The sequence below is a fragment of the Gadus chalcogrammus genome, chromosome 18, assembly GCF_026213295.1.
Source record: "Gadus chalcogrammus isolate NIFS_2021 chromosome 18, NIFS_Gcha_1.0, whole genome shotgun sequence".
Classification (NCBI taxonomy): Eukaryota; Metazoa; Chordata; class Actinopteri; order Gadiformes; family Gadidae; genus Gadus; species Gadus chalcogrammus.
This window is the reverse complement of record NC_079429.1, coordinates 12,914,245-12,936,110: the sequence shown is the minus strand read 5'-3', so window position 1 is coordinate 12,936,110 and position 21,866 is coordinate 12,914,245. Positions and strand designations below refer to the sequence as shown.

The 21,866-nt window shown below is 44.0% G+C and overlaps 2 protein-coding genes and 1 long non-coding RNA gene across 6 annotated transcripts in view; 1 reads left to right on the top strand and 2 right to left on the bottom strand.

The window, feature by feature from the left end:
- The window catches only part of mpp2b (MAGUK p55 scaffold protein 2b), a 43,213-nt gene extending 33,523 nt beyond the window's left edge, over positions 1-9,690 (top strand). For 2 of the 3 annotated variants that reach the window (XM_056577072.1, XM_056577070.1), the window contains exons 7-13: positions 1,918-2,049; positions 2,702-2,804; positions 5,097-5,165; positions 5,311-5,472; positions 6,109-6,311; positions 7,089-7,217; positions 7,764-9,689. In XM_056577072.1, coding sequence (XP_056433047.1) covers positions 1,918-2,049; positions 2,702-2,804; positions 5,097-5,165; positions 5,311-5,472; positions 6,109-6,311; positions 7,089-7,217; positions 7,764-7,940 — 975 coding nt within the window. In that variant the 3' untranslated portion in view covers positions 7,941-9,689. Of the gene's footprint in view, positions 1-1,917; positions 2,050-2,701; positions 2,805-5,096; positions 5,166-5,310; positions 5,473-6,108; positions 6,312-7,088; positions 7,218-7,763 lie in introns of all 3 variants that reach the window. The other variant, XM_056577071.1, reaches the window with a different exon arrangement.
- Positions 9,691-13,368: 3,678 nt separating this feature from the next.
- Positions 13,369-17,335, bottom strand: LOC130371811 (uncharacterized). 2 transcript variants are annotated; one of them, XR_008893224.1, is made up of 4 exons: positions 16,353-17,335; positions 14,724-14,776; positions 14,213-14,444; positions 13,369-13,812 (listed from the first exon to the last, which is right to left on the bottom strand). It is a non-coding gene; the product is annotated as an uncharacterized LOC130371811 (long non-coding RNA). The 2 variants fall into 2 exon arrangements; XR_008893225.1 differs by lacking the exon at positions 16,353-17,335 and adding an exon at positions 15,669-16,118.
- A 69-nt stretch (positions 17,336-17,404) lies between these two features.
- Positions 17,405-21,606, bottom strand: abi3b (ABI family, member 3b; the record flags this gene model as incomplete). The annotated part of the gene is made up of 6 exons (XM_056577704.1): positions 20,972-21,606; positions 20,610-20,777; positions 20,085-20,264; positions 19,783-19,838; positions 19,097-19,177; positions 17,405-17,555 (listed from the first exon to the last, which is right to left on the bottom strand). Coding segments are annotated over exons 1-6 (780 nt in total), but the record flags the coding sequence as incomplete, so codon positions are not given.
- Positions 21,607-21,866: the final 260 nt, after the last annotated feature.

Genomic DNA, 21,866 nt, shown 5'->3' with positions numbered 1-21,866 from the left:
ATCTCGGTTTTTCCGTTGAATTGGTACAATGTAAAACCGTTTGGCTCAGACGCCACAGGTTCCCACACGCCGGTGACAGTAATGGCCTTCCAGCGGCTTAACGCTCTATTACCAGTCTGCTTCCATCGCTATCGTGTTTGGTTTTTAGGACATTTTGGCCCCGACTTGTCACTTCCCCCTCCCCTCTTCTGGTCGATTTCCCCGCTTCCTGCCATCCTCGTGGGGATTTGCGGGGATTTGGCGGCAGCGGCCCTGAGTGTTTCTTTATCTGTCATTGTGTGTTTATTAGCTGTGGCTGTCACAGGGTGCGCTGGTATCTCGGTGTAGCCTGCTGTCTGTCGGGCTGTCTGATTGGTTGAGGCTGGTTCGGTGGAGTTCCTACATTAAGGAGAGGCCTGTGTGGGAGGGAGGTTGAGAAACACTCCCGGGCAGCTTGACAATGCTGTTGATTAGGTTTCATCTTCTCTGGCCTCTGATGTTTTGTAGCGCTCATGACTGTATCTCAGACGACTGACGACTTGTATTAGGGATCTGCATTTACTACAAGTGTTTGTATTTGGACAATTTGAAAGCCAAAGCCTCTTACAGTCAAGCAAAAATTCAGAGTGTGTGAGTGCCTGTGTGATTGTGTGTAGGTATGTGTTGTCGGGAATGTGTGGGTGTGTGCACGCACTGCAATGTGTGTGCACAACACACACACACACACACACACACACACACACACACACACACACACACACACACACACAACACACACACACACACACACACACAGCATTAGCACCAGCTCTCACACACCGGTTCAGTCCTAGAGAACCATCAAGAGCTGGCGATGGGGCTGGTTGCCATGGCTACATACTTTGTCCCTTTAACTCTGTCTCCCTCACTTTAACTCTTTCCTCATCTCACTCGCCCTCTGGGTCTACTTGTCACTGTGTTCTCTGTATCGTGATTACTATCTACCCACCTCTCTCTCTCTCTCTCTGGGTCCATCCCTCTCTCCCTTGGCCACTACCTACCCGGGTCTCTATGCTACCACCATCTATTGTTGATCCCTCTCTTGCCATCGCATTAACGCTCAACATCTCCGATCCACTGTTTCAGCCTCTCTGTCTCTCTTTCTCCATCATTGTTATATATATATATATATATATATATATAAATATAAAGTATATCTCCCTTGCTTACATCTCTCTCTACCTCTAAGTTTCTATCTCTCTTTCTCTCTCTCTCTCGCAATCAATCTCTCTCTCACTCCCGAACTCTCTCTGTCACTCTCTCTCTCTCTCTCTCTCTCTCTCTCTCTCTATCTCTCTCTCTCTCTCCTCTCTCTCTCTCTCTCTCTCTCTCTCTCTCTCTCTCTCTCTCTCTCTCTCTCTCTGGAGCTCAGGGCGAGCACTCTCTGTCAGGCTTGCTGCCTCGGGGTATCTTCGGGGGGGGGGGAGGGAGGGGAAGAGCTGGGCTGACAGTCAGACCCCTCTCCCACATGAGAGTGCTTACAGGGGGTGGTCGTGGCGTAGCGCTGGGACTCGCTCCATTGTGCTCCGGGTGACACCGGAGCACAATGGAGCCAGTCCCAGCGCTGGCCAGAGTTGTCACAGACCCTGGTGTAATGCGATGTAACAACGCTGTTCAGGAATAACAGAGAAAAATGGGCCGAGTTGAAAGAGCAAAACTGACTGATGGCAGGAGGATTTATTTTCAATGTCTTCCTTCTTTTCTCATCAATTATTTAAATTTGTTCATTTATTCCTTTTTTTTGTTTCTTTCCTTTTTTTTCTTTTCTTTAATTGCCTTTTTTTTCTTTTTCTACCAATCAATGCATGTATTCAGTCTTTTCTACAGCGTCAATCGTTGTGGTTCAGTTCTGACGTGCGTCTGAATGAACCGAACGCGTCTCTTCTCCTTCCCCCACAGGCCTTTGTGAAGTGCCACTTTGACTACGACCCCTCCCACGACAACCTGATCCCCTGCAAGGAGGCGGGGCTTAGCTTCGCCCGGGCAGACATCCTGCAGATCTTCAACCAGGAAGACCTCAACTGGTGGCAGGTCAGCTCAGCCACGCCCCCTCCTCACACACACAATTAGATGACCTCTGTGTATTTACTATTTACTATTTAGTTATTTAGAACATGCTTTTAATCAAGGCAACTTACAGGGATGACAAGAGAAGGTAGAAAAAAACAGACCTTGCTCAATGGATGCTACCATGTATGCTAGGATTTGGAAATTGGGGGGTGTGAACCTCGAACCCAAGTTACACCCTAACCATGAGAATAACTTACCCTGCATTTATCTTCATTTGCGTGGGTGTATGTCCGTGTGTGTGTGTGTGTGTGTGTGTGCACGCATGCATGCACGTGCCACATGCATACATCCGTCTAAGCTCCAGTGAATGTGTATGTATGTGTGTGTAGATGTGTGTGTGTGTGTGTGTGTGTGTGTGTGTGTGTGTGTGTGTGTGTGTGTGTGTGTGTGTGTGTGTGTGTGTGTGTGTGTGCGTCTATGTGTGTGTGTGTGTGTGTGTGTCTGTGTGTGCCTTTGTGTGCGTGGGTGAGTGTGTGTGCCCGCGTACACATCTGCCTGTCCTGTTTGTCTAACGCCTCACACGTGGGTGTGGGTGTGTGTGGGTGGCTGATCTCCCCTGGACCAAGCGTGACGGTCTCCCCCCCGTTGTCTCCGGGGTCTCTCCCCTCCGCAGGCCTGCCACCTGGGGGGTGGCAGCGCGGGCCTCATCCCCAGCCAGCTGCTGGAGGAGAAGCGGAAAGCCTTCGTGAAGAAGGACATGGAGCTGGTCACCGCAGGTACCCCCCCCCCAGCCCCCCACCCCACCCCCGCCCCAGCCTGGGCCAGCGGCGCCTGCCAGCGGCCCCGGCCAACCGCCCTGGCAGAGGGGCGCGCCTGACTTCCCACCAGCTGTCTTCTTTATGTGCATCGACTCATCAGCCAAACTCTACACTGATACACACTCTGATACACACACACACGCACGCAAGCATGCACGCGCGCACATACACCCACACACACACAAACACACATACGCATAGACATACATGCGCACACCCACACACATACGCACGCACACGCACAGACACACACACACGCACACTCACACGCACACGCACACATACACATAGACATACATGTGCACACCCAAACACACACACACACAGATACACATACACGCATACACATACACACACGCAGACGTACACTTTTACGCACAAACACAGAAACACACACACACACATACACACACACACACACACACACACACACACACACACACACACACACACACACACACACACACACACACCACACACCACATACACACACACACACACACACACACACACACACACACACACACACACACACACACACACACACACACACACAAACCCACACAAAAAAATCCCAAAACCACGTATTTCGTTATTGTTTTGGGACGTGCGGTTGTGTGATCTTTTTGTGTGTTGCATCCACGCACACTGTCGCAGTGCTACCATTCCACACACAGAATACACACCAGCACAGCGGGCCTTGCTGAGGAACAGTCCGGCGGTGATGTAATGGAGCAGCGAGCGGCAGCACCGTGACTCAGCCCGTATAAAACAGCCTCGCCAAACAGACATCTGCTGCCCCGCCCACGAAGCGGTGGCTCACGGGCCTCCTCCGTCACGTGGTGGGGCGCCGACGCCACCGCTGACGACGGCGGAGGAACCTGGGGAACCTTGAGAGAGGGAGAGAGGGAGAGAGAGGAGAGAGAGAGAGAGAGAGAGAGAGAGAGAGAGAGAGAGAGAGAGAGAGAGAGAGAGAGGTGAGAGAGAGGAGAGAGAGAGAGAGAGAGAGAGAGAGGAGAGAGAGAGAGAGAGGAGAGAGAGAGGGGGAGGAGAGAGGAGGGGGGAGAGAGAGAGAGAGAGAGAGAGAGAGAGACTTTGACTTGAGAGAGAGAGAGAGAGGTAGAGAGAGAGAGAGACTTTAGCTCACAGGTAGAATCGTCGGCTGGCGTAGGGTTCTCTCCTCAGGGGGCGCGTAGCGTTTAACCTTCACGGATCGATGAAGTGGGGTGAGAGGGGGGAGAACGAACTGAGATTGCCGCCCAAAGATGCAGGGGCTTTGGTGTTTGGGGCGGGGGGAGTAAGTTGTGTACCAGGTGTTGGGTCTCGGCCACACACCTGGTACCCTTCAGCTGGTGGGGGGTGAAGGGTAGGAGGGTGGGAGGGTAGGATCCCCTCCCTCCCTTCCATCCTTATGGCTCCTAAAGGACACAGTTGTCTGCCGGCACTTGAGTCAGGGGCTGGGGGTTTGAACCGGCGGTACTTCAGGGCCGCGTCTGCACGGCAATAGATTAGGAGGATGAAGGTACAGGCCAGTGCTAGGTTTTCTAATATTTCTGTATCTCTTTGGAGAGGGGAGACAAGACGACATAAAGGATCTACTGCTTCTACCAATCACACATTTTCTGTGTGTACGGGTGTGTGTGCTGTGTGTATTTGCATGATGTAATTATAATAATGAATTTAAATCAAACATTGAGCTGTGCAAACGTCAGCTTCCAATTAGGCGAGGAGAATGACTGCGCATGCTATTTTCAAGCGGCGTTCAAAGGTAGCTTCTTGTTCTATTCCCATACCGTTGGAAATATTGATTTATTCAAACTAATTGCGCCTCACTGGCTAAATCCGGGTGTTGGCATCCATGCGTGCCTTGTAATGATGACATTAGGGTGGAATGGAAGTAGGCATGCTGGCAAACGTCATCCTACCCGTCATGATAGCAGGACTGAATCCTTAATAAACCACACGTGACTCTACAGCCTTTGTCCTTCTCTGTGAAATCCACGAAAACCTCTCCAGAATGCCTCTATTCCACCATTTTCACCAGATGGATGGATAGATGCACTCTGTTGAGCCCGGTTTCGCTCTGACAATGTAACGGAGAAGCTTTTATTGGTTTGCACTGCCATCTGGTGGTAGAGTGTAGTTACTGCAGCTTGAATCGCTTATGGTTACATGTTACCAACATCACAGCTGAGACAGGTGTAGCCTTGCTAGCACATCACCATGGTTTTGTGTGCCGTTCTTCCTCAGGTCCCCTGTGTGCCGGAATGGGCGGCAAGAAGAAAAAGAAGATGATGTACTTGACGACCAAAAATGCAGGTACGGATTTTCGATTTTTGATGTACTTTACTTGTTTTTCATGTATGAAAATAATTTATAAATATATATAATGTATTTTTTGGATTTATTCTACTGATTAACCATTAACCATTAGCATTACCTGTCATGTTCTGTCACCTTCTAGAATTTGACCGCCATGAGTTGAGGATCTACGAAGAAGTGGCCAAAGTCCCGCCCTTCAAGAGGAAGACGCTGGTTCTGATTGGTGCGCAGGGTGTGGGACGTCGCAGTCTGAAGAACAAGTTGTTGGTGTGGGACCCCCAGCGCTACGCCACGACCACCCCCTGTAAGTCCTGTCATCTTCATCACCACCATCCCCATCGTCAGCAAAAGGCAGTAGCCTGCCATGCCGAGAGACCGCCGCAACTCGCATTTGTTCATGGGATGGCCATGACTTGGCTTAAATTGGACAAACCTGTGCACGACCCAGATGCTCACCCCAGTAGGTGACAGTTGCTTTACCAAAGTCCCATTTATGCCAGATTAGGAGTTTAAGAGGCCTTTGCCAACCTCTCAGATACCATCGTCAGAATCTGCATATGCTGTGACCATGTGCTAGAAATACGCCGCCATATCATCTAGATAAGTGGTCTAATTGGGGACGCCAGATAACACCACGTTTACTGACCTTTGAAAGGTTACAGGGGCATGAAGCAATCCAAAGGCTAGGTAATTATAGAAGTCATAATTGTCATCAACACTCTATAGTCTCCCCAACAAATGAACAAGAGGGAGGTAGAGAGACATAGAGCTAGATAGTGGGAGATTGATGCAACCTCCGGCTTTGTAGTTTCTTCATTTGTGTCTTCCTATCGTTGTTCTACAAACTCTTCGGTCGTTTTCATCTGGTTTCCACCCTTGATAGTTTTAGAAGCGGTGACTCAATGTCAGGGCTTAAATCCCGACCTCTCCTCGACCCCAGTCACCTCCAGGAAACCCAAGGTGGACGAGAAGGACGGACAGATGTACTCCTTCATGTCTCGCACCGAGATGGACTGCGACATCAAGGGCGGGCGTTTCCTGGAGCACGGCGAGTACGACGGCAACGTCTACGGCACCAAGATCAACTCCATCCACGAGGTGGTCGACACTGGGAAGATCTGCATCCTGGACGTCAACCCCCAGGTGTGTTTCACTCTTGCCTGTTGCAGGGTCACTTCTCTTCCTTTTTGGTTCCGTCGTTCCCCTCATTCTGAGTGCTTTTCTCATGCATACTGCATACTGCATACTGCATACTGCATGTGCCCATGATCCCACCTCATTTCCTTCCTTTATTACTTGATTTATTCCTTACTCCCTCACTCCCTCCTCTATCAATCTCTCCCTCGCTCCTTGTTTTCTTCCTTCCTCCCCCAATCCTCCCTTCATCTTTCTTGCTCTCCCTCCCTTCCTTCAGCTCTCTCTCTCTCCCTCCCGCCCTCCCTCCGTTTTTTCATCCTTCCTCCTTCAATCCTCCCTCAATCTTCTTTGCTCCCCCTCACTTTCTCCCTCTGTCTCTCTCCCTTTCTCCTTCCTTCTTCCCTCCATCCTCCCTTCCTCTTTCTTGATCTTCCTCCCTCCCCCTGTCCTTACTCTCATCCCTCCTCCCTCCATCCTCCCTTCCTCCCTCCCTTCCTCTCTTCCACTTCCATATTGCCTCACACACCAGACACACCCTTACTATGTGAGGCTGGTTCCACCGTTGGCCTCAGTAGTCTGAGCACATTCCCCCAGTTCCCCTCTAGGACCACGGAGTGTGATGGAGCGAATCATTAGTAACACGCTCAATTAGAGACGAGCTGTCCCGGTGCATCCTGGCGGTGCCTTGTGCATGCAAAAAACACCTTCTTTGCTTGAAGTGAACTCGGCCTGCGGTTGAACAGTTGAACATGAACTGTTGCTGTCTGTGATTGTTCCTCACAGGCCCTGAAGACCCTGAGGACGGCCGAGTTCCTGCCCTACGTGGTCTTCATCGAGGCCCCCGACTACGAGGTGCTGAAGGCCATGAACCGGACGGCCATCGAGTCGGGAGTGGTCACTAAGCAGATGACGGTGAGGTCACGGAGCCGTTGATGTTAAACAGGATATATTGGGTCGTTCCAATTGTAAGTGCTGAATAGAGAAGCAAGGAATATCCGGGCGACTGCGATCTCTTTCCTGCAAATTGGAACAGAGCTCTTTATTACTTTTTATTTCATGCCGATACATCAAAAATAAGGTCAATCTTTTTTAATCATAATGGGTTCATTGTATATATTCATTCTGCCTTAATACAGAGGAATCCAAAAGCTAACAAGCCATGGTCCTCTGGCTTGATAGAGAGTCACTTGTCCTTATTCTCAGCTCTGTTGCCCTCCGCCTCTGCCGCTAATTGCCCGCTGATCGTATTCATCCCCATCTAATTAACTCACCTTCTCAGTCTATCTGCTGCTAACTCCTGTCTCTGGGATTCCACTCTCTCTCTCTCTCTCTCTCTCTCTCTCTCTCTCTCTCTCCTCTCTCTCTCTCTTATCTCTCTCTCTCTCTCTCTCTCTCTCTCTCTCTCTCTCTCGTGCTCACTGTCTCTCTCTCATGCTCACTGTCTCTCACCCGCCGCAGGACTCTGAGCTGAAGAGGACGGTGGACGAGAGTGAACGTATCCAGCGGGCGTACGGACATTACTTTGACCTCTGTATCGTCAACGATGGCCTGGAGTCCGCCTTCCGTAGCCTGCGGCTAGCGCTGGAGAGGCTGTCCTCCGAGCAGCAGTGGGTGCCAGTGAGCTGGGTCTTCTAGAAGGCTTGACCCCCACCCTGACCCTGCCGCCCCGAAGAGGAGCCGTGACCGACCTTGAAGAGAACCGAGGTCAGAGGTCGAAGGTTATGGGTTAAAGGAGGAGGTTGTGCTGGTCTTGGGATACAGTAGAAAATGGCTGCCCAAATGGGGATTTGGAAAGAGCGGAAAAACACAGTGTTGGCTAGCTCTGTCGCACAGAGCGCTTGAAAAGAAGGAAGCATCACATTTTAAGTGCGAAAAACCAGCCTTATGTTGTTTTGTATCTAGAACTCTTTTGTTGACCATGACGTTACGTTGGTTTTTGTTCTTGAATCATTTTGAATAATTACGTTTTTCGTAAGAACAGAACAGGCTCTATAGTTGGCTCTCCGATATTGTGCAATAGTGTGTGTGGTATGAGTGCGTGTGTAGATTGTGGAAGAAACAAACACAATGTTGGGTTACAAGATTCACTCGATTGGCTAGGTGACACAGTGCTTTTCTGAAGAGAAGGAAGTGGAACTTATTTGGCCTTTTTAAACATTTTGAACAGATCTTGTAGTTAACATTATATTGGTAGTTAAGGACACAGCACTGAAAGAAAAGTCAGGGGTCATATTTATATAAATTATGTATATTTTACTGTTTGATCACACGATTGTATATTCAAAAAAATGCTTTTCCTTCTGGATGGAGTAAATTGTGTTAGGAAGATGAATAGCAATAGATTATCAGTAACCAAACACATACAAATGCAATACACACCCAGATAGACACATACACAAATATATGTGCACTTACATAATATAGCAACCTCACTGAATTGTGAAATCACCTTTATGAATATTGTCTTGTCTCAGCTCATAATTTATCATAAAAAGGTGTATATTTTGTTATAACATTCATAATTTCTGCCCTATACTGCATATTTACTTTTCTGATTTGTCTGAATGGGCTGATTCATGAACATTACAGCAAGCACATCCAGACAATCCTAGAGCATTATATTTAAAACTCCACATATAATAAATACTGTTGTAAGCTATTGTTTGTATCTCGATAATACCAAAAATATTTATTGACTATAGCATCAGGAACAAAGTTACCAAACATAGGCCTACCTACAATATTTTATTCAGACTGATGGTAAGAGATGTTTTTCCGATAGTTTGAACACAGCGAAAGGTCTGATTAAAACAGAGTTTCATTTTCAATAGGGTAGTGGTAGACCACTGCAATTGTTGCTTGAAATTTACTTTGGCCTTAACTTATCTCTGAAGCCAAGGATACTATCACACATCCACCATTTCACACTCGACAACTATACTTTTTGGATTTTAGGTTATCCTAAAAAAACAAAAATCCCAAGACAAACCTCTGTGTTCGGATGTTAATTTTTTTCTCAAACGTGTAAATATTGTAATGTAAACAAACAACACAGAGAAGATATTCGGTGCTCTGAGAGGGTTCTGGTACTGGTGCAGCCGCTCCATAGCGCTGTACTTTTGATGTTCAAGAAGTGTATTAAAAAAAGAAAACCTTTGGAGCACCGCTTTGCCCGCGTCTATTCCTGTCAGCCACAGCTGCACACTATGGGATCAGGGGTCATGGGGCTCAGGGAGCTGGGATAGGGGTCAAACTGCCCAGGAAATAAATGTCCCACACACACAAGTCTGAGCTATGTTCAGACAGTGAGTTATTAAGAAAAAACAAATATATATATATATATGGTGGTTTAATTATTTGTTATAATATTTGTTACAGGAATTATATATCCGTCATTATCGTGAAAATACATTTATTTTTTCGATAATGGCTTTATCTGCTTATTACAAAATATTAAGTTGGCTGATATTGATATACAAAGTGAATATTAACAAAAAATAAAAATAGAATAATATTTTTTCTAAATTATTTCCTACTTCCGCTAAAAAATAGGATCCATTGCTACAGTCTTTCATAGCTGCAGTATGCTAAGAGAACACCCTTATACTACCTTTGAATTTCAAGATTTATTGAGGCTATCACATGGCGGCGGCGAGGGGTCAGGGGAAGTGTACCGTGGAGGGGGAGAGAGATGATAAGGTATGATGTCATCACTCTCCATCCCCGCCTGTCTCCTAGACTTCAGGGAGGAGGGTCTGTCGTGCGCCGTTTCCACAAATGCACATTTTCCCAATTGACTTAGAATAGTGACGGTTGTTTTTGCAGCAAATCACTGCGCAGCACCTATAGGCCGCTCGATTCACTACATAAATAGTCGTATACTCTCTGTTTCTGTTGGTTTCACCAACAGAAACTGGCTGCACCTTCGGTCAGACCCAACTATAGGGTTGTATCAATAACCATGGTTCTCACTTATGGAGACACATAACTAACTATGGCCTATGTCAAGTTGTGAACTGGGCCGTTGGGCCTACTGTTATAAAAGTGGCACTAATTCCTCCATTAGTAGTAGGCCTAAAAAAATCCAATATATATAATGATATATAATGCATTTATTGCTTCTTTTGGGTCCCGTTCAACGGCCTGGTCGTCCGAAACTAGCGGGTTTAGCTGTAAGACTTCCAGCTGATAGGTTGTTGGTTCGAGTACCTATGTCCCCCGATAGACATCCTTGAGCAAGATGCCTAACCCCTAGCTGCTCCTGACATGACATACCAAAAGATCCCTCAAATTCCCTTTGGTTAAAATGACTTAATAATACAAAATGTTATTATTAGTGATAGTGGTGTAGTATGTAAGCGATCATAATCCTTATTCAGACATCCAAATGTTCAGACATATTTGAATTTCTAGGTTTTCCGACACATTAGTATGAGAAAAGAAAGAATATTTTTATTATCAAATTTGTGTATCGTTTTTTATTGTGTGTGTGTTTGTGTGTATGTGTGTGTATATATCAGAGATGGAAATTAACTTTTTTGCCCACCAGCCACTGTGGCAGGTAGATTTAAAAATCTACCAGCCACTCATCTTTTTTACCAGCCACTTTTTATACGCTATATATTTTTTCAATATATACGTACATTTTAAACAATATCATAGTAACAATAGATAAGAAAAGTGTTTTTCATACACATCTTTTTTTCCATCAGAAGTGATTTTTACTGTAAGTAGGTTCTACCAAGGAACTGAGTTGAAAACGTTACACTCTTACCGCATATGATAAACAATACACAGGTATCTGCCATGTTAAGTCATGTTTATTTCAAAGGTGTTACGATGACAAGTTTGGGGATAATTCATCTATACAAAGTATTTTCAATAAAACAAATTTACATATTAACAATAAAACAACATGCATGGCTACACCATCATAACATGTTATCTACATGTGACTGCATACAAATGTGTCCACAGACCTGGTAACTAACGTATGATAGTAAGCATTATTGGCCCTTAACCCTAATATTCAGAAAAAACACTGCCTCAAAAGGCTATTGGCTTAAGCAATACAAGTAGAGGCATATACTTGAACTTTATACCCTGAACTTTTAAACGTTGCAAACGTGCAAAAACATAATTATATATTTATGTGGCATTCAGTCCAATGCCGAAAATATATCTATGGCATTAGGCCAATGCTGTGGTAAAGTGTGTAAAGTATGACCAAGTGTTTCTTTCTGTTCAATAGTCTAGATAGAACTTTATCAATCCCCTGTAGGATAAATTTGTTAATGTTTGTCCCTATAAAACAATAATGGTAAAAAAATAAATACAAAACACGGCGGTAACTCAGTAAGTCAAACCGTCCAATCTGAAGGCTCTACTTAACCACTCCCCCTACTCATTTCCAACAATGCAAAGCGAACAGAACTGAGTAGGGGAGGGCGTAGCCTAACTAGTTTTTGAACGACCCAGAGAAACGCAACGCAAATTCAATGTGAACATGTATGAGGCTTTAATAAAATCCTGGACGATTTTGAAATCCCGCAAAACATTTTTTAAAAGTCTCTCAAAAAGAGGGCATGTCCGGGCAAAAGAGGACGTCTGGTTACCCTACTTACGGGAAACACATTTGATTCCTACCTGTAACACTGTTAAATAGCGGCCCAAATTGGTGGGCGCTATCCTGTTAATTTCTCTGCGTAAGTTTGGCGTGTGAGCGTGTGCATGGGTTGAATTCATGGGGCAAGCCCCAGGATTCTCCCACCTCCGGCTTCCATGAAAGAGAACCAAACTAATTCACACAAAAGCGTTCATGCAAATCTAGCATTAAAGGTTAATTTAAGGAAGTTCTCTCCAGTCACGCTGAAAGTAGTTCGCTAGTAGTAGCGCTTTAATTTGCAGTGTCAGAGAATTCTGAGAAATCTGAATGCTGACTAAATTTTCAGAATTCTGACACTGCAAATTATTGCACGCTAGTGAACTACTTTAAAAAAAACTCGACATCGCGACCAGGCGACAAATGAGTGGTGAGAACCTTCTTAAATGAACCTTTAATGCTGGATTTAATTATCAGAATTCTGATTTTATCAGAGTATTCTGACTTCTTCTCAGAATGCTGAATTGTATCTCACTAATTCAGACTTATTAGGCCCTATTTCGATTTCTGAATTAATTTTGTGGATGAATAATTACATTTGTACAGTCGCTGTGCAGCACTTTAATTTCCCGTCAACTTTTTTTTATAACACCGCATTTCTACAACTATGCCCAGTGTCCTGGCCTGCTGTTATACAAAACCATTATAGCGCATCTATTTTTCGGCTGGGTAGGTTTTTTGGATTAGTCGCCCTTAATGACAGCTTTAATGTTGGCTCTGATTCTGAATTGAATTGCTCGCTGACTGAACTGTGAATACAATAAATGGAACATGAACATCTAAGGACGACACATGGTTTTGATTGTACGGTGAATTCCAGCTTAAGTGGAACATTGCTGCTCATCATGGAGATTAATATAAGCCTAGTCCTATTTGTAAGTAGCTTTCAATTCCTTGTTCTTTTGTTGAACATAATCCACCCACTAGATTCCCCCAACCCAACAGATTTTGTCCCTGTAGAAACCTATATGGTGGAAAACCGATACGCCCTTAAACCACAAAATGTTTGAGTCACTTCTATGGAAGTAAATCTGTGCCTCGGGTTTGAAAATAAACAGCATTGAACTCTAAGCACTGAATGTTATGACTTGAAATAAAGTCTATGGTTTGAATTGAACTCCTATTCAGCTTTATTTTTTAAATGTTTCAAAATCAAATATTCAACGTTAAAAAATTCAACGTGGGGACGTTGATTACGTTGAAATTCAAATCCAGATACGTTATTTCAATGCATAAACTAAGTCAACTAAGTCAAATCCTCGTAAATATTTTCCTTTAAGTTTTACTTTTAAGTACACTACAAATGTCTTTTAAGAAAAGACATTAACAAAAGACACAAATGTCTTTTAAGAAAAGACATTTGTAAAGTTGACATTACGTAAAGATTTTGGACTGTAGTTAGGTATTAAGTCTTAGTTCATAATTCCTTATTTTCGCTTATTTTCGTAATATAGAGCGTAATATTACAGAACCCTCTTAATGTTCAACAAAGATTTTGTGACTGCTTTTATTGTAAACTTTCATAATTATATTTTCATTGTTTTTGTTTATTTTATTATTCTGCATTTATACCCGATTTATTTTTATCAGGTTTCAGGACCGCACAAAAAAACTGGTATATTTTGTATATCATTTAATTGGACTTAACATTTCTTTATAAAATACACAAAAAACGTAGAAGTACGGTATTTACATCATATTAAATAAACATAGTTTAACTTTAAAATCCATCCTATGCATGTGGAGCATAGGGTGTGTGGCGCGTGTTGATGATGTCATTGTTGTTCTGTCCAATCTGCGTTTGCGGTGTGAATGATGTGCTTCTGAGTAGAACTAGGAGGCTTCCTGAAAGAAAGCAGAAGAAGCAGAGTACATGCGGCATCTATTTTTAAATCACCACTCCAATATTTATTGTTCATATTTGGTAAAAAGTGAACATATCCCTGAAATGGAGATAGAATATTCCCCTCATGAATTATATAAATATGGTGTGTTGTGTGTGATAAACAACAAACTACACTTGTATATTCAAGAGGGGAAGAATATACAAGTATAGTATGTTGTGTGCGTTATAAACATAGATTATACTTAAATATTCATGAGGGCAAGAATATACAAGTGTAGTGTGTTTAGTTGTGTGTGTATATGATAAACAATAGATACGCTTGTATATATATATTCATGCGGGCAAGAATATAGGAGTGTAGTGTGTTGTGCGGTGTGTGTCCTAAACAGGTGGCTGTACCCAATAGGGCGGTGGTGGGTTGTGGTCCTGCAGAGCGTAGGCAGGTGGGCCGTGAAGCTCAGAGACCCTGCCTCCCTGGAGGGCCTCCACGCCCCCCTCCTCGAACAGGGGGCTGATGTACATGGGGGAATGTTGGTCCTGTTCCAGGGTCTCCTCAACCTCTGGCTTGATGTTTTTCTTCAAACAGCAGACCATGAGAGAGAGAGCCAATCCCAGGAATATGAAGGGGATCCTGGAAGGGGACAAAGGATGTTTTTATTGGGTTTACCCTGCAGGATCTCTGATATCACTTTGAAGCCATGACTATTTATGCAACACTTTGCCGAGGCGATTGATGCTGAATTCAGTTACATGTCATAAAAGATCAGGAATTAAAAGGGGTAAGGGCATCTTCCTCAAGGATGCCTACAGGTGGGACCCAAACCTAAGAACCCAGGTAGTGCAGTCAATAAGGAGTTTAAATGGGTAGACACCGATGCTAGTAGGGGTAGTTGAAGAGGCTGATACTCACTCTACGCTAGTATAATATATAAACATGGTGGCTTCCACTTCAGGGATTTACACCTACAAAGGAAGAGACAAAAGGCGGAAGAATGTGATGATGTGCCCATCTTTGTGGCAGTGATGAGACCGGGATGTTTTAATTCTGACTTCAGTTTAACACAACACTAATATTTGATCCTCCATCATCTCCATAACCTAATCCTAATACCTCCTCAACCCTCTTTTGTATCATCCTGCGTCACCGCTGTACGTCAAGGCATCAGTCACGATGATCATTTGACTACAATCATGGTCTCACCCCCTTGGGCTTGTAGGACTCATTGAGAAGTTACTGTGTTTACAAGTGTTTTGAACCTTGAACTTTGAGACACCACTTCTTCAACCCTTATCTATTGCAACAATTTGACCTAATTGTCAACCTTATGGCGGAAAATAGATCAATTAATGATTGATAAGTGACAAGGTTTGTTGTTATGGAAATGGTTGAAAGTACATAACCAAAAGTAACAAAACATATAGGTGAATTTAGACTTTGTGTCATGTGCATTCAATGATATGCATGGCTCACAAAGTTACATGGATAAGACAACACAAAAATATTAAACTCACATTGAACTTCATCTATTTTATTTAATGGAAATAATGACACAACAATTCAATTTTTTACTAAACGAAAATGAGTAATAATGAATTATTTGCTCATAGTGAACAGAAAGTTGTATTTTACATGAATGTCTTGACTACAATATATCACTAAAATGCGGTTTGAAGTTAAAACATTTAAGTTTACAAGAGATGTGAAGACAGGTTGATCTGATTTAGTAAGAAAATAATACAATTCATCTGATCAATAATATGCCTCCATTCAGCTCTAGCAAAGTGAGGAAGATGAACAGGAATAATGAAAATGAACGACAACGCGATTTAAAAGCTTGACACATGTCTGTCTTACCTTTGCAATTAGCCCGAGCAGCTTGATTCGGAAAAAACATGGATGTTATAAACCGCCTGCTACCTATCTATTGAGTCAGTTTATGGCGTCCGTGAGCAGTTAAACTCACCCTAAGTAGAAATGTGTGAGTGACGTAACCTTGACAGCACCTATCTCCAATCATTTAAGTTGGAGCAGGTATGCCTGTCCCATAAATTCTCAACATACCTGCCCTTGCCTGACTGCCCCTGTTAAAAGTTAGGTTAAACCTGCAACACGCAAAAAGACATGGCAGTATATTTCAGATGGCAGTAGGCATGACATTGCTCTGAACAGGAAGTTTAGATAGACAATTGCCATGAAACACACTGCTAGTATTGTGATAAAAGCTTTTGTACTGTGCTCACAAAGATCACTTCAAGTGCATGATCGCTCAAAGCCCTTCATGTTTATTATATATATATATATATATTATATATATATATATATATAAAATCTTTAGATCAAATATGAAAATCTTGCTCTTACATTTTATTATGTATAAGACTGAAAGAAGCATATAATGCAGATACTCATCTGCATCGAAAGTTCCCCTTCTGAGCCTGGCTAGCAACATAGCGTGGGTAAAATGTGGGCTTGTGACTACCCCAAGAGAACGTACGTAAAAGTGCTACAAATAAACTCCCATTCAGTCTATTTACTTACACTAGGTAGACACAATTCTTGTTCCTAGATCCAGTTTCTGCCGTGATATATTTGTTGTTATGGTATCAGGTCATATATTGGCTTTTTGTAATACAACTCCCAAGTACATTATTCATTTGCCGGCTCATTTATAAACATATTCTTGCTCACCTACGCTAAAAATGCCACTTTATGTATCCTCACGCAGCTCCAAGTTTGAGCTTGCCGTGTAGGAATGCAGAAGTGGTGCTGTTGAAACATGTTCAACTGATATAAGCGCCATGTTGTCATCCAGTACTTAGGAATGCACACTCTTGAGAGCTAAGTATTTCATTTAGATCTCAAAAAAAATCTGCAAAATTGCCTTGAGGTTTAGAATACAACGAAAGAGAACATGTGATGTTGTCGATTGTTTGGGGAAGGTAAAAGAGGAAGCAACAGCAGGAAGCAGAGCACTAAAATGAGGGTGAACAATCTTCACAGCTCAAGGATAAACTTGCATGTGGAGAGGAGAAACAAATCCCTGTGTTCCATGCCCAGTCTTTGCTGTGCTGTTATCCATACAAAGACAGGCATAAAAGATCAACAAAAGACTTCCATTAAAAAATATAGCAAGTACCCTTGAAGAACCAACAGCAATGCTTTATGGGAAATGTTTCTGACCAATCAAAATAGTCCTCTTGGCTCCGAGCTAAGCTTCAATGCTCATTAGTGCCAGGAAGGTGGTGGGGGTGGTGGTGGTGGTGGTGGTGGGGTGGAGCTCCTGATGAAGACAGTGGAGGTGGTGGAGGAGGAGGAGCCCCTGATGAAGGCATCGGAGGAGGTGGGGGTGGAGGTGCCCCTGATGGAGACATCAGAGGTGGTGGGGGTGGGGGTGGAGGAGATCCTGAGGAAAGCATTGAAGGTGGGGGCGGGGGAAGGTTCCCGTTCGATAGACCGCCGGTTGGAGGAGGTGGAGGGAAGCCCCCGGGAGAGGTCATGGAGGGCGGTGGTGGTGGAGCAGGAAAACCAGCCTGGGTTGAGTCTGGAGGTGGAGGAGGAGGAGGAGGTGGAGATGAGTCTGAATAACCAAGCTGGGGAGGCGGGGGTGGGGGTGGAGATGAGTCTGAATAGCCAGGTTCAGACGGAGGAGGAGGAGGAGGAGGTAGGCTGTCACCGCCAAAGTTGGATCCAGAAGAGAAGGAGGGAACGGACGGAGGGGCCACGGCGATGCCAAGGCTGGACCTGGTTTGGTGAGGAGGGGAAAAGGAGCGTTGGTCATGAGGTGGTAGCAAACTCAGTGAGCAGGCTGTTTAAGGTCGGTCACATCCCCAGTAGCTTGAGTTATCTCTACCCTGATTACTGTGCTTAAACCTCATGCCTTTCTGATTGGACGGAGTGTCCTAGACTGAAGCAGCAAGGTCGCAGCCAAAGCGACCTGCTGCTTCACGCTAGGAAGGCAGCCAAAGCTCGTCATTGAAGCCAGCTTACAAACTGTGGTGAAGTTAGAACGATATTGAATAGGATTTGCCTCTGGACACAGTTGTGAGAAGTGAGAGAGCCGCAGGTGGGAATCGACTATTTCGGAATCTTATTTATTCACTACGTGACCGCAGCCGGCCAGCTGCACAATGCCTGATCAGACTATTGATGGAGTCAGGTTGAGTAACTCCTTGTAAAGTATGGTCATGTGTTTCAGTTTGGTCTTTAACCCCGGAGCAATGCAGAAATACCCCCACTACTTCCTTTAACCGATTGGATTCTTTCATGTGACGATTTCATATCACTGCACTGCATGTATGGCTGCATAGACTGTATTGTCAGTAGGAATCACACGGCTGTGTAAATGATCTAGTAGACGGCCATGATCTAGCAGACGCCAGACTGACATCCATTCTTACATTGACCATCACTTCCTATTTTGATTCAGTTCCGCTTTAAGGGATACCCACTAGCACTCTTGCAAACGTTCACGATCATCTGAGTCTGCTGTTGACATTGAAAAGCCTTTCGGATCCTCACTATTAAGCATGAAATTTGTTAATGGGGCTGCTACAAGCCTTGACAATTGAAAGTGATACAGGGATCTAAGGATTCTCCCAAATATGGTTATTTATCCTCTACTCAGTGCTGCATGAAGTGGGAACCATGGCCTGCCTTAAGAGCGCCCTTAAGTGATGGTTCCCACTCAAGTCATACAGGCTGGTTAACAACTATTTAATTTATCACAGAGCAGACAAAATCATTGGGGTTGCAATGACAGTGGCGAAACGATACACTGTCAAATCATCCCCACATAAATCTCACTCTGAGTAGCCTCATGACACACAAAGCTGTCCGTCTCTTTTATCAAGCGTCTGTTGTGTCATTTCTCTTTTCTTCTGTTCTCTCTTCTGTTCTAAACCACAGCCGGCACATCAGCGCAGCCCCATTGCAAAGCACTTCCTTAAAGTGTTTGACAACGGTGTGCATAGGTTAACAATTTCCGCACATTGTTTCCCACAGTGGCCAACTGTACAGCTACTACTTGTCATCAGAGTGTGACAATCGTGGTTCATGTTGACAAAGGCCTTTAATAACCATCACAGGTCTTCAAATGTTCGCATTTGCTCCGTTAAAACAATATATTTCGATTTATTTTATGGGTTACGCTACAAACATGAACAGAGATTCGTGGTCTGCGTGCTTTGGGCTTCACTTCTCCATTTGCACCCCTGCTGTCACGCTCTGTCCAATGCAAAATGGTCAGGCACCCCATTGGTCAGGCAAGGAAAATGACGCCTTACCCGTAACGGTCACTGGCACTGCTGATTGGCTCACTGGGTAGAGTGGGAGGAACCGTGGGACACTCCACAGGCCCACGTTTTCTGAAAAGCAACAAATATAATCAATTTAATATAAAAGTGTTTAAATTGTATTTAATAAAAACAAATGGTAATCGACATTGAGGACACTATCAAAACTGTATTCATTAACCAGTTTCAATTTTATTCTGACCAACTATATGACAACCATAAGCAGGAATGTTTTTATGCCGTTCATTTAGATTTATTAAATTGATAGAACCAAACTCACAACTGAAGCATTTATATATAGACGGATATCATCGCCTAACGGTGTAAAGGTCATGTGTATCTACATGTATATTACGACCCATCTTTCCTGTGTTTCTTTTGTTTAACATGTTTAAAATGGCTGACGCTACTTGCAACAACAGCAAAACCTCAAGTTTCACACATAGCCTTCAGCCTCTTATATGAAGTTATGTTAAGCGCTTTGAGTGTGAGAAAAGTGCTATATAAATAGAATCTATTATTATTATTATATACCCTCTATATAGCTTCAGTCTGCTGATACAGTAAAGGCCTCAGAGATTCATACAGGCTCCCTAATGTAATCCACAACTTCACTTTGCATTGATGTAACATAATGAAGAGAGTGACTTTATAAGGTGTTAAATGGGTGTTCATACATGGAGTGTGTGCTTCCTGTACTCCCCGGTCTCTTCTTGGAGGGCTGAACAGGGATCTATGGGGAGACGGAAAGACAAATCGCGGTTACATTATCATGTTAAAACCTCACGAGCACTGCAGCTCACAATCGGAGGAACCAATGAGTGCTTCTGAAACTACATCTGGTTAAAGAAATTCATGACATGCTCAGCCGCTGATGTTTTTTGTATCTGGCAGATGCTTTTATCCAGAGCGACTTATGCATGACCTAGTTTAAGTACCTAGTTCGGTACATAGTTTGAATAACCTTCAACAGTGTTACCTCAAAGGAGTGTCCAATGCAGTCCAGGGTGTTGAAGGAGACGGGTTCTCTGGTGTAGCGCCGCTGGGGTTCTATGCCTGACTTGGGTAAAGTCATACATTTGGTACGGGCAATCTTTTTGGGGATGCTAAATGAGCCAATCTCCCTCCTGGCCACTTTCTCCTTGTGAACAGCCACTGTCTGGTTGAGAGAAGAACTGCGGCTATTAGGAACCACACTGTACAAAGGCTACAGTCTTGGATATTCATGTCAATGTGCGTTACCACAGTGAATGGTTTTCAAGGCATTAAGCGAATTAAGCTCTTTTTTTTTCAATATGCTTCTGTTTACACATTGATTATTTATTTCCGTAATTATCAAATACAATTATAGCTGACATCATTTTCGGTATTTATTAATTCATTGAAGAGTTGAAGTGAATACTTACAAAAAACTAAACACAATAAGGAACAATGTATTAAACAAAGGGTAAATCATCAAATCGGCCGCTAAAAGCAAACCTGGTTTTGTGATGTGCACGCTCACCTGAGAGAGGATGTTGACAGCGGCGCCTATGTCTTTGACCTGCGAGGCCTGAGAATCCAGCAGCTTCAACAAAGTGGACGCCAGGCTGTTTATCTGATATGTCACACTGGCCAACGCCTGGGTGGTCAAGGCCTTGGTTTCCTCCAGAGCCTTCGTTGGATCCTCTGCCTTTGCCAATTTAAGTTACACATTGTGATTAAGAAGATCACAACTTTATGTTCGATTCGTACTGATAATGTATGCATTTTTTTTTTAATGACAATAATATAGGTAGGCCTATAAAGTAAAAGAAAGGTGTAATATTTCCGGGTGCCCACCGTGTCTCCGATTGATTGCGGTGGTAGAAGTCTGAGTGGACTCACCTGCAGGTACTTCTTCTCGCAGTACTCGGCCACTTGGTTCAGGTTGGTCTGGTTGTCCGAGAGACCCTTCCTCGCACTTGGCACTTCTTGTAATATTTGCGTAATTACCTCTGAAAAAGTCTTTAGGTCCGCCATTGTTTCCATACTTTCGCTTTTGAAGATTAACTTTGAGACGTAGTTATTCTTAAGTTGCTTAGCGATAGCTACGGGAAGACTACCGTTTTTTGAGAAATGTCAGCGGAGTCTGGTAGGATGGGCTTCCTGCTGAATGCGGAATCACCGCAGGCTAAAGATTTTCACTCTCAGGTAAAAAAAATAAAACCTTGCAACGCCCACTACTCAGCTCCGTGGTTAGCGCACATCCTGCTTCAGGCAAGTGTGCATCTTACTGACAACAAATTATGTGCATGCAGATGAGGGCAGTGCCGGTTGATAGAAGTGCACACGTTATTGTTAGCCAGAAAATACCATTATTATTGACGCAAGGCAGGTTGTGAAGTAACATTTTTCACGGCACCACTTGCGTCCGTTCCCTTCACTGACACTGGGTGTCAGTGTCGACTGGAGAACAATGTTCACAATGCAGCGGCACATGTAGTGCTGCTGATCCTGAACAGTGGCTCTCAGAAATGGGCAGACGGGCAAGCCTTGTTTGCCTACTACCTTCACTACAGGTTACACATTTAAAAATAACAAATTAGAACTACACGTTTTCACTGTTCCAATACTTATTCAAAATTGTTCTCAACCATCGATGAAAAATTATCATCTAGAATCTAAGAAGTCACCTGCTATGGACCAGCAACCTCCGAGCCACCGGCAGCACCTGTCAGGCCTGCTGCGCATGTGACCAAAGAACTTAACCGAAGGAGAATACCTTATCTTTTAATGTCCA